General features: G+C 38.4%; 2 protein-coding genes across 4 annotated transcripts; both read left to right on the forward strand.

The window, feature by feature from the left end:
* The first annotated feature begins 1,117 nt into the window (after positions 1 to 1,117).
* On the forward strand, positions 1,118 to 2,742 carry LOC110628004 (ras-related protein Rab7). 3 transcript variants are annotated; one of them, XM_043948637.1, is made up of 7 exons: positions 1,118 to 1,443; positions 1,572 to 1,598; positions 1,687 to 1,786; positions 1,861 to 2,011; positions 2,065 to 2,171; positions 2,258 to 2,403; positions 2,496 to 2,742. In XM_043948637.1, exons 1-7 carry the CDS (start codon positions 1,382 to 1,384, stop codon positions 2,557 to 2,559), a joined length of 657 nt encoding a protein of 218 aa, XP_043804572.1. In that variant the 5' UTR covers positions 1,118 to 1,381; the 3' UTR covers positions 2,560 to 2,742. The 3 variants fall into 3 exon arrangements, with proteins under 3 accessions (XP_043804572.1, XP_021630129.1, XP_021630130.1); XM_021774437.2 differs by having other exon boundaries at positions 1,128 to 1,443; positions 1,861 to 2,007; positions 2,091 to 2,171; positions 2,487 to 2,742; XM_021774438.2 differs by having other exon boundaries at positions 1,133 to 1,443; positions 1,861 to 2,007; positions 2,091 to 2,171.
* A 6,776-nt stretch (positions 2,743 to 9,518) lies between these two features.
* On the forward strand, positions 9,519 to 10,364 carry LOC122721310. The gene is made up of 2 exons (XM_043948507.1): positions 9,519 to 9,691; positions 9,875 to 10,364. The coding sequence occupies exons 1-2, from the start codon at positions 9,519 to 9,521 to the stop codon at positions 10,362 to 10,364; spliced, it is 663 nt and encodes a 220-aa protein (XP_043804442.1).
* The last annotated feature ends 570 nt before the right edge of the window (positions 10,365 to 10,934 follow it).

Genomic DNA, 10,934 nt, shown 5'->3' on the forward strand with positions numbered 1-10,934 from the left:
GTGAAATTTCGAAATGTCATTTAGAGGTAAGTATTATTTAATTTAGATTAAAAAAATCAATCGAACTGAATTAATTTGAAAATTTAATTTAATTTTTTATTTATTTTGATTATTTTAATTTAATTTTAATTAAAAAAATTAAAAAGAAAATTGAAATGAATGAGTTAGTGATAATAGTATATTATTTTTTATAATATAAAAAATTTAAATCGTAACTAAAATTAAAATATTTTAATTAAATTTTAAAATATTAAAAATAATATGTAAAAAATAAAAAATTATTAAAAGTCGAATCAAATCAAATTGAATTAGACTTATTCAATTTAATTTTTACTTAAAATTAATTCGATTTAATTTTTATAAATATTAAAATTTTAATTTTTAATTTATTCAATTTAATTTAATTTTAAATCGAAGGTAGCATTTGATTTTGAAAATAAGAGACAAGGTGTGACAATGAAAAAATGGCAACAAGAGAAAGAATTGATAGGCATTATATTTAAAAAATAATGTCTGGCCTGCAATTGCACATTGCATCTCTGGCCATTGTGGGGTAAACATTAGGTACACAATAATTAATAATTTAATAAAATATTTATCACCTCTAATAATTGATACTTGTTTTAATAATTATGGTAATGACTTTTTTTTTTAAATTTTTATTTTCCTCTCTTTCTTTCAATTATTTTTTGGATGAATTCCATTCTTTAAAATACATAAGTGCTAAAAAAAATAATTATTGGGTTGTTTAATCTTTTAAGTATTATTTTTTGAAAAATAAATTAACAACCGCAACACATAAAAAAATAATTATAAAAACAAAAATTGTTTTCAATATCTTTAAATTGTCTATTTATTTCATCTGATGCCATTAGAAAAAAAGAAAAAGAAAGAAGCGGGCAAGCACGAACAAGGCACAATGAGTATAAAAAAAAGAAGTCAACGAGAAAAATAATTATATAAATAAAATTAAATGGCATTAATATAAATCAAGAAATTCATACAATATTAAAAATAATGAATTGCCTATCTTTCGCTTTGAGGTTGTCAAAGGATTCACATGAACTTCACTCTCATCATTCATAATACAGCAAAAAAAATAAATAAAAAAATTAAATTAAAAAGGAGAAGCATCAAGAGAATCAAAAACCCACTTTGAAAATGACCTTCCCTTTTCTTTAAACACTGCTGCTGCTGTTGTTCGTGTTGTCTTTCTCTTTTCTTTTCTGATCATCAACTTCTTTTCAGATTCCAATTGCTCTCCTAGATTGCAAGAAAATTAGTATATAAAATTTTAATTATATTTATAAACTTAGTAGTAAAATTAACCTTCTTTTTTTGTTTTTGATTATAAGATTTTTATTTTAATTTCTTTATCATCATGGACCTTTCCACCACCAAGAGAAGAGCTTTGCTTAAGGTCATCGTTCTCGGCGATAGTGGGTATGTAAAACTTCAATATTCCCTTAATGTTTTATTGTTTTTTATTACTGTTCTCTGTTTGGTTCTCGAGAAAATTCTTCTTTACTTATTCTTTTTCCCTTCTGGTTTTGTTTTCCTGGTGTTTTCAGAGTAGGAAAGACTTCCTTGATGAATCAGTATCCCTTCCATGGTCATAACAATAAGATCTTTGAATTCTTCATTTTCTTGTTCAATGAATATTTCTTTAACTGCAGATTAATTCAGATATGTATATAAGAAATTTAGCCAACAGTACAAAGCTACAATTGGTGCTGATTTTGTCACCAAAGAACTGCAAGTTGATGATAAGCTGGTGACTCTGCAAGTGAGTAATTATTTCTATATAATTTTAATTATGAATTTTACAAATTTGATTAAATTTATAATTAATTATGGCAGATATGGGATACAGCAGGTCAAGAGAGATTTCAGAGCTTAGGAGCAGCATTTTATAGAGGAGCAGATTGCTGTGTTCTTGTATATGATGTGAATGTTCTTAAATCATTTGAAACACTGAGCAATTGGCACGAAGAGTTCCTCAAACAGGTATGTGATTATTGTCTGAAATCGACCTTGTACATGTGTCTGTAGCGGTGGAGTTAGGTCCGATCCATCTCTCTCTATGGCAGGCAAATCCAGTTCTTCCTGATGAGTTCCCTTTCGTATTGCTCGGAAACAAGATCGACATAGATGGAGGAAACAGCCGAGTGGTAGAGATTCAAAAGTTCATTTTCAATGTTAAAGTCCATAGGTTGATGTAATGGAATGAACACTAATTACAATGTTGTCTGTTTAGGTTTCAGAGAAAAAAGCTGTAGACTGGTGTGCTTCTAAAGGAAACATACCTTACTTTGAGACCTCAGCAAAAGAGGATTATAATGTGGATGAAGCATTTCTATGCATTGCGAATGCTGCACTAGCTGCTGAACATGAACATGACATGTAAGTGTTCTTCAAAGATCAAGAAATCTTCAATGTTTCATTGATTATTTTTGTTTTATTTTGTTGTTTGATTGTTAAGTCAGTTCCTGCAGATACTTTCAAGGTATATCAGAAACTGTATCAGAAGTTGAACAAAGAGGAGGATGTGCATGCTGAATCAAATTTGAATTCCAATCTTATCATTGATTTGATTCTTTATTGTTTTTGGTTTAAGATTTCTAATTGGAAATTGGGAGTTAGATTTAAAAACTTCAATTATTCTACTTTTTTAGTGTTTAATTTGTAACTCTTTGAAACTATATATGAACTTTTGATAACCATTTAACTATTATACGTACCATAATTATATAGTAAAATTTTTTTTGAGAGAAAAGTTAAATTTTTATAAGAATAATGACATGGAACAACTACACTTGAATTTTACGATAAATTTTGATCGGACCTAATTTTTACTGTCGATTTTCGATGAAGACCCACGATAACTTTTAAAAAAGAAATTTCGAGACGCTCATTTTAGAAAATGTGACGAGAGTTACAGACCTGTCACAAAATTCGATATAAAAATTTTATCATTTAAAAGGTTAATTTTACATTTTAATTATTTTTTTATTATAAATAGCCCGAAACTAACTTTTCAATTTTAAAATAATTTTAATAAAATTTTTTAGTTTTTATCCTATCTTTTTCTCATATCATTTTAGTCGAACGATATTGATTAAAATTCTAACGAGTCTAAATAATTTTTTTATCAAATAAATTATCAAAAAAAGATGCACTAATAATCCAATCCATAATTATTTGTTTAAATTTGTATATCTGTGATGATGTCTTGCTTGCCTAAATGATCATTTATCAGCTAAATATGACTAATCAGCCTAAATCAAAATTTTCAAATAAGCATAACCTCATTAAATATTTAAATAAATTCTCTCTACCCTATTAGATAATAATTAAATTATAGGAGAGTGTGATACAAAATAAATTAGTGATATTTAAAAATTATTATTATTTTTATTTTATAATTTTTATCAATTTTTTTATTCTTTTTAAAATTATTGTTTACAAATATTTTTCAAGTCTCTCTGTTTGGGAGTATCGGTCTTACCTCTCTGGTAAGTTTTCTAGGGTTTTTTAAGGCTTCTCTATGGTATCTGAAGATGACACGGTATCTGTGGAGATGGCGGGTCTTTCGATCGACGGTGATGCGGAGGGTGAAGATGGCTTGGTCTTCGGAATCGACGATGGTGTACTCGACCAGGATGACCTGTCATTGTGTTTGGTGGGGCGGTTCTTAATAAGTTGACCTATCAACTTCAATACGATGGAGCACACCTTGGCGGCGCTTTGGCAGCTGTAATACCTGGCTAGATTCCGGCATCAGAATCCCTACCTTCCGGAGGAATCCCCGTTGGAATCTGAAATTTCTGAAGATGTCAGAGTCTTCTAGAGGGGTAAAATGTGTTTCCAAAATGTTTTTACTGATTTCATGGTTTTAAATGAAAAAGAATTAAGTTTTGAAAAGAAAAGACCAAGGAGGCTTTTGCCAGGTTCGGCCGCCGAAAGTGAAGTTCGGCCGCCGAACATGGGAAGGTTTCGGGAGCGCTTTTGGCCTCCGAAAGCCTTGTTTGAGTGAACCAAGGTTCGGCCGCCGAACATGCATGAGTTTAGGGGGCACGTTAGGCTGCCGAAGGTGGTTCAGCAGGCCACCTATAAAGAGCCCTTAGATCGGAAATGGGCGAGTTTTCTCCCCATTCTCGAGCTCAGGTGAGTTTTGGTCCTCCTTTGGTCGTTTTCATATTTTCTCTACCCATCCCTCAAGTTTTTCATGAGATCTACCCTTGTTTTGAAGTTTTGAAGCTTAAATAGGAGTTTTGGGAGCTTGGAGGCTTTTGGAGCTTGGATCCTCCCCACCTCCGAGTTAGGGATCGCACCACCCCTCGATCTTCAAGAGGTAAGTGTAGATCCTTGCTTTCCTAGTGTTTAATGAAGTTTTAAGTAAGTTTAATGATGTTTTGATGGTTGAGTATGGGTAGATAAGCATGTTAGGGCTTATGTGGGTTTTGTGCCCAATGTGTGTTTATGTGATGTTATGTTGAAGGTTTGAGCTAGTTTATGCATGTGGGAGAGTGTATGCATGATTGGGAAAGAGCAAGTGAGATTATGGGTTGTTTTGATGGTTTTGGCCTATGTGGGTCATAAGCTATCTATGTATACTTTTGATGTTGTTTTTGGAGTTTAATCAAGTTGTTAAGCTCCTTTATGCATGGTTAAGAGTCTACGCATGTTTTTAAGAAGTTGGGTGCTTGTTTTGGGATGTTTGGAAGGTTTGGAAGGCTGGTATGCACGAGGGCTGAGTTCTGGAAGAACTAAGGTTCGGCCGCCGAAGGTAGTTTCGGCCGCCGAACCTGCCTATGGATACATGGATTGGCTGCCAAACCTTGCCCCCGAAAGTTGTGTTTCGGAGCTGGAGCAGACTTTCGGCCGTCGAAGGTGATGTTCGACCGCCGAAAGTGCCTGACTTTCGTCTCTGGAGAGAGGGTTCGGTCGCCGAAGGTGCCCCCGAACCTGCCTGACTTTCATCTCTGGAAGGGACCTTCGGCTGCCGAAAGTGCCGCCGAAAGTGCCCTGTCCAACCCTTTCATGAGTATTCTGTATGCATGTTTTGAGAATGTTTTAGGGGGTTTTTGGGGAGTTGTTTAGAGTCATGTTAGAGTATGTTTGGTCCCTCATCTGTGTCCACCTGTGTAGGATCGGACCCGAGGAACCGAGGTGTTTAGCAGAGTTAGCTGCTTCAGAGTTAGTCCAGAGCTAGCCAGAGGTGAGTAGAATAAACCTTTACGTTTTAAAGCGAATAAATCATAAAGTTTTGAGCATGTTCATGCATCATGAATGCCATGTGATATCTTAGGTTGTTTGCATTAGAATTCACGAATATGATACATTACATAATATGATAATGATGATGTGGATGAATATTGAATGATCCTCTAGCCCTCAGTACGGTATGATATGACATGGTACGATATGAGATAGAGAAGACTAGGCGTGGCCTAATCGCCCCTGGCAATATGTTATATGTAAGAGAAGACCAGGTGTGGCCTAATTGCCCCTGACATAGTTGGACATGTTATGATAAGAGTTATGTAAGAGAAGACCAGGCGTGGCCTTATCGCCCCTGGCACAGTTGGACATGTAACGATACGTAGAGGGCTATTGGTGACAAGTTCATCCTTGATGTGATATGTTTGTGATGTGATGCATTTCATGATAGCATACTTTAAAATGAATTGTTTTTCTTGTATGGTTTCTGCTCACTGGGCTTTATAGCTCACCCCTCTCCCCTAACCCCAGGTATGCAGGGTCAGAGATAGTTCAGGAAGTCACCAGGCTATGGCTATGGTTATGATGTGTAATAGAATAGTAGTGGACATGATGTAATGTAAGTTTATGTAATGATGTAAAAGAGTTATATTGCAAAATAATATTATGTAATATGTTCAGAGTTATAGTATTGTGCTTGGCCCAAGTTGGATAATCTCTTTGTGCATGAGTTCTATTTTATGTTGATTTATGTGTTGGACCGAGTTTGACATGGGGTATGCTGACCCTAGGGGTTCTATGAGTGCAGTCATAGTGCATACACAGGTCAAGCTGGGTAAAGGTAAAGTTTGAAATGTTTTATGGAAATGTTTGATCATGTTTGGGATTATGCCGACTGTACAGGATGCATAGTAGGCTTGCTACGGGTCCCGGCGGCCTTATGCCGATCTGGATCCTAGCGCCGGTAGCGGTCCGGCTTCCGGGCTGTTACAGCAGCCATTTGAGCAAAGTCTCTGTCCGTCGGGAAGAGGGTAATCAGTATGTGTTTCAGTCCTACCATTCAGTCGATGTGCAAAGAGTTTTGGATATGCGTCCATGTACGTTCAACAATCATCTCCTGGTTCTTGAGAAGTTGGAAGGTTTCTCCCACCCTTCTGAGGTTCCTCTTACCCATGTCCCCTTCTGGATTCAGGTGCATGGTTTGCCGTCGGGGTTCTTTTCTAAACGTGTAGTGACCCGCATAGGGAATGAATTAGGTGTCTTCATGGAATCTGATCCTTACAACTTCTTGGGTTCTCAGGGGGCTTATGTTCGGCTTCGATACAAGCATGACCTTTCTGCTCCCATTCACAAATCCTTGAGAATGCGCAAGAGTGATGGAGCATGGTTCACTGCAACTTTTGCTTATGAGAGGGCGCCCAGTTTCTGTTTCATTTGTGGACTATTTGATCATACAGAGAAATTTTGCAGGGGGCTTCTGAAGTTTGGGAATGCGCCAGTGGTTCAAAAATTTGGGCCGGAATTACGTGCCAATCATTGACGCCCTCAGAGTCTTGGCAGCCGATGGCTTAAGGGAGGAGGAGGGGAGCAAAGCATCCAAGGTCAGTCGAGTTTTAGTTCTGGTAATTCCACTGATAGCGGACTGAATCCGCCTACAAATGCGGGGGTCTATAATGATCATGATATGGAAGGGGGTCAAGAGGATCTTGGTGTTGGGGAGGATCAAGCTATGGGTTTGGAAGTTGGTGTAACCATTGTTGATTCTAAACGGCGACGTATGGGACCCGATCACACGAAGGTCATTGGGGAGAGGTCCTCTGTGGTACACGGTTCAAGCAGTGCATATAGTAATCAGTCAAAAAATGGAGTAGCGGCGGGTCCTGGGGTTTAGGTCCGCCGATCACAATGAGTTGTATTAGTTGGAACTGTCGTGGGCTTGGCAACCCACGCGCAGTTTAGGCCGTGAAAGAGATGATCAGGGTTAAGAGGCCGAACTTTCTTTTCTTAATTGAAACTTTATGTGGTTCTGCTAGGGTGAATGAGATAAAAGGTTTATTGGGCTTTGATGATTTTTTCAGTGTGGATAGTTTGGGTCATAGCGAAGGGTTGGCTTTATTGTGGAGGTCAGTCTCTTCTATCTCTCTCTTAAGTTCATCGGAACATCATATTGATACAGAAATCTGCATGGATGGTGTTGGTTCTTGGCGCTTGACAGGGTATTATGGTGAAGCTGATCGTGGCTCTTGCCACTTGTCTTGGCAGGGACTGCGTATGCTGGCATCTCATCTTGAAGCGCCCTGGGTGTGTTTGGGTGACTTCAATGATATTCTTTCTCCATCTGAGAAGCGTGGTGGTCGACCCCAACCTCCACGCTTGATCAATGGGTTTCAAAAGGCTCTTTGTGATTCTGGTCTTATGGAATTTCCTATGACAGGATACCCGTTCACGTGGGAGCATAGCAGAAACAGTGGTAATTGGGTGGAATCTAAGTTGGATCATGTTCTTACTAATGCTCAATGGCGTGCCAGGTTCTCTAATTCTTCAGCTGAAGTGATGGGTTTCTCTACGTCTGACCATCTGCCTATTCTGCTTGTAGTTAAATGTTTTGTGGAACAGCGTCATGCTCACCGGTTTCGTTTTGAGAACACGTGGCTACGTGAGACCGGTTGCCGGAACCTTATTTATGATATTTGGCAGTTTTCTTCTAACATGGATGCTGCGGGTAAGCTTCTTGAGTCTCCAAGCTCCAAAACTTGATCTTAGCTCCAAAACTCTTCAAAACCAAGTTATAACTCGTTAAAACTTGAAAGATTTGAGGAAAATCAACAAAACCAACCATGGGAGAGCATGGACTCACCGTTGGCCGAAAATAGGGGAGAAAGCTCGCCCGTTTCGGCCATGGAGCCCTTTTATAGGGGCTGGCCAGACCACCTTCGGAAGTCTAAAGTGCCTCCAAAACTCATGCAAGTTCGGCGGCCGAACATGGGGTTCGGCGGCCGAACCTGAGCCACTTTCGGAAGCCTAACTTGCCCCCCCTAAACTATCCAATGTTCGGCGGCCGAACTTGAGGTTCGACGGCCGAACTTGAGGTTCGACGGCCGAACCTGGAAATGCCTTCATGGTCATTTTTATTCAAAACTCAATTTCTTTCTTACTTAAAACCATAAAATACATGAAAAAATTTTATATAAACATGATTTTACCCTTCTAGAGGTTTCCGACATCCGAGATTCCACCGGACGGTAGAAATTTCGATACCGGAGTCTAGCCGGGTATTACAGCCGTACTTGTTTATTCTTTGTGCTGAGGGGCTTTCCCGTCTCCTGCAAAATTGTATAAGCACTGGAAGCCTTCATGGGTATAGGGTTTCTCGGGGTGGCCCGCAGATTTCTCACCTTTTTTTCGCAGATGATAGCCTGATCTTCTTTCGAGCAAGTGTTCAGGAGGTTTTGGAACTCAAGCGTATCCTTCGCATGTATGAAAATGCGTCTGGACATGTGATAAACTTTCAGAAATCATCTATCTCCTTTAGTAGGTACACTCTTGTGGCTCTTCGGGACTCTGTATGCTCAGTACTTCAGGTTGAGGAGAAACCGGATTTTGGAAATTATTTAGGACTTCCTTCTCATGTTGGGAATAATAATAGGGAAGTGTTCAGTTTTGTTAAGGATAGATTGTGGAAAAGGCTGAATTCTTGGAAGCATCGGGCGCTGTCTCAAGCAGGTAAGGAGGTTCTCTTGAAAACAGTCCTCCAAGCTTTGCCGAACTATGTGATGAGCTTATTTTTACCTCCTCGGACTCTTTGTGATGATCTACAACGCATGATGACTAGATATTGGTGGAGTAAGGGGGCGGATCAAAATCAGGGTATTCACTGGCTGGGTTGGCACAGAATGGCAAAGCACAGATCTGATGGCGGGATAGGTTTCAAATTTCTTCATAAGTTTAACTTGGCCATGCTTGGGAAGCAGGGCTGGCATATTATCAACGGGCCTCAGTCCTTAGTGGCTCGTGTTCTTAAGGCCCGCTATTTTTCGACACAATCTTTCTTTGAAGCTCCTTTGGGAAGTAACCCTAACTTTTTGTGGCGTAGCATATGGGAAACTCGGGGTCTGATTCGAGCTGGGGCTTGCTGGAGGATTGGGAATGGTCGGTCAGTTTCAGTCTGGGGGCAACCCTGGTTGAGAGAGCTGTCTGAGTCTCTGGTTTCCACAACCCCTCCTCTAAACTGTGCCAGAGTTGTTGTTTCAGATCTCATAATTAACCACAGATGGAACGAGAGTTTAATTGCACAGATGTTCAACGAAAGAGATAGAAGTTGTATTTTGAACATCCCTCTTAGTCTTTCATCATGTTCTGATGCATGGTGCTGGAACTTCGAGTCCAAAGGTCACTATTCGGTTAAGAGTGCATATAGGTTCCTTGTTGATGGCTTTCGACATAGGGAGGGGAGCGAGATATGGAAAAGGTTCTGGAAAGCTAAAGTTCCCCTAAAAGTGCTCAATTTCTGCTGGCGGGCTCTAGTTAATGTTGTCCCTTGCCTCTCGTCACTTTAGTCCAAGAGAGTCCCAGTGGATCCTTCATGCCCGTTGTGTCATGTAGCCCCTAAGAATGTCTTGCATATTCTGATTCAGTGCCCTTTTGCCCGCAGCTGCTGGTTAAGCTCGCCGTTGGGTTGGCCTGCGCCTTCTGCATCTTCTTTAAATGAGTGGTTTTCTTTAGTCTTCTCTTCTGCTTCTGTGGAAAATGCCTCCCTTATGCTAATGATCTTATGGGCTTTGTGGCAAAATAGGAACAATGTTGTATGGAAGGGCCAGGGTCAGACTGCGAGTGGTGTGTTCTTCATGGCTCTGAATTTTTTGCAGCAATGGAAAGCAGCCCGGGTTGTTTCCTCAGTAAGCACCACTGTCGACCCGGCTCGCCCGGTCTGGTCTCCTCCGCCGCACGATTGGATCAAGACGAATATTGACGCCTCTTTAAGCTTGCAACGAGGTTCGGTAGGTTTCGGTAGTGTCATCCGAAAGGATGATGGGAGTTTTGTGGCTGCTAAAACAGGCTCTTTTTATAGCCAGATGGATGCAAAGTGTGCTGAAATTATAGGATTTCGGGAAGCATTGAGCTGGATTAAAGAGTGTGGATGAGATCGAGTTCTTTTCGAATTGGATGCTCAGGTACTTGTGATGTCAGTTAATTGTGCTTTGTTGGATGATTTATCGTCTTTTGGTTCAAGATTGTAAACTGCTTCTATCTAGTTATGAGAAAGCAAAGTGTGTTTTTGTTCATAGATCTGCGAATGATGTCGCTCATGTTCTAGCAACATCGACTCATTCTGAGTCAGGTCAAGGAGTTTCCTCCTCATATTGTTTCTTTGTTCTCTATAAATTAATGAAGTTTTCTTGTTATTTCAAAAAAAAAAAATTATTGTTTATTTTTTTTTTTACATAATAATAATAATATATAAATTGACTATTATAATTCTATTTAATTTTATTTTTAAGGAATTTTTTAAAATATTTTTTAATATTTAATAAAATTTATATTTTTTAAAAAAATTTTTAAATTTATTTTTAATATTTAATAAAATTTAATATATTTAAAATAGATATTATTGAAGTTAAAAGAGATTCATTAGATGCAGGAAAAAATACATAACTCACCAGCCCATAGTTGAAACTCTGATACAACAGGCCCAACCTTAAGAAATAAAACAT

Source organism: Manihot esculenta, chromosome 12 (genome assembly GCF_001659605.2).
Source record: "Manihot esculenta cultivar AM560-2 chromosome 12, M.esculenta_v8, whole genome shotgun sequence".
In the NCBI taxonomy this organism is placed as follows: Eukaryota; Viridiplantae; Streptophyta; class Magnoliopsida; order Malpighiales; family Euphorbiaceae; genus Manihot; species Manihot esculenta.

Excerpts from the sequence above, each read along its gene's own strand:
- LOC122721310 (XM_043948507.1), top strand. The coding sequence starts at position 9,519 with ATGTTCAACGAAAGAGATAGAAGTTGTATTTTGAACATCCCTCTTAGT. Across the intron at positions 9,692-9,874 it reads GGGAGCGAGATATGGAAAAG|CTGCTGGTTAAGCTCGCCGT; the intron begins GTTCTGGAAAGC and ends TTTTGCCCGCAG.
- LOC110628004 (XM_043948637.1), top strand. The coding sequence starts at position 1,382 with ATGGACCTTTCCACCACCAAGAGAAGAGCTTTGCTTAAGGTCATCGTT. Across the intron at positions 1,787-1,860 it reads ATAAGCTGGTGACTCTGCAA|ATATGGGATACAGCAGGTCA; the intron begins GTGAGTAATTAT and ends TAATTATGGCAG. Across the intron at positions 2,172-2,257 it reads ATGGAGGAAACAGCCGAGTG|GTTTCAGAGAAAAAAGCTGT; the intron begins GTAGAGATTCAA and ends TTGTCTGTTTAG.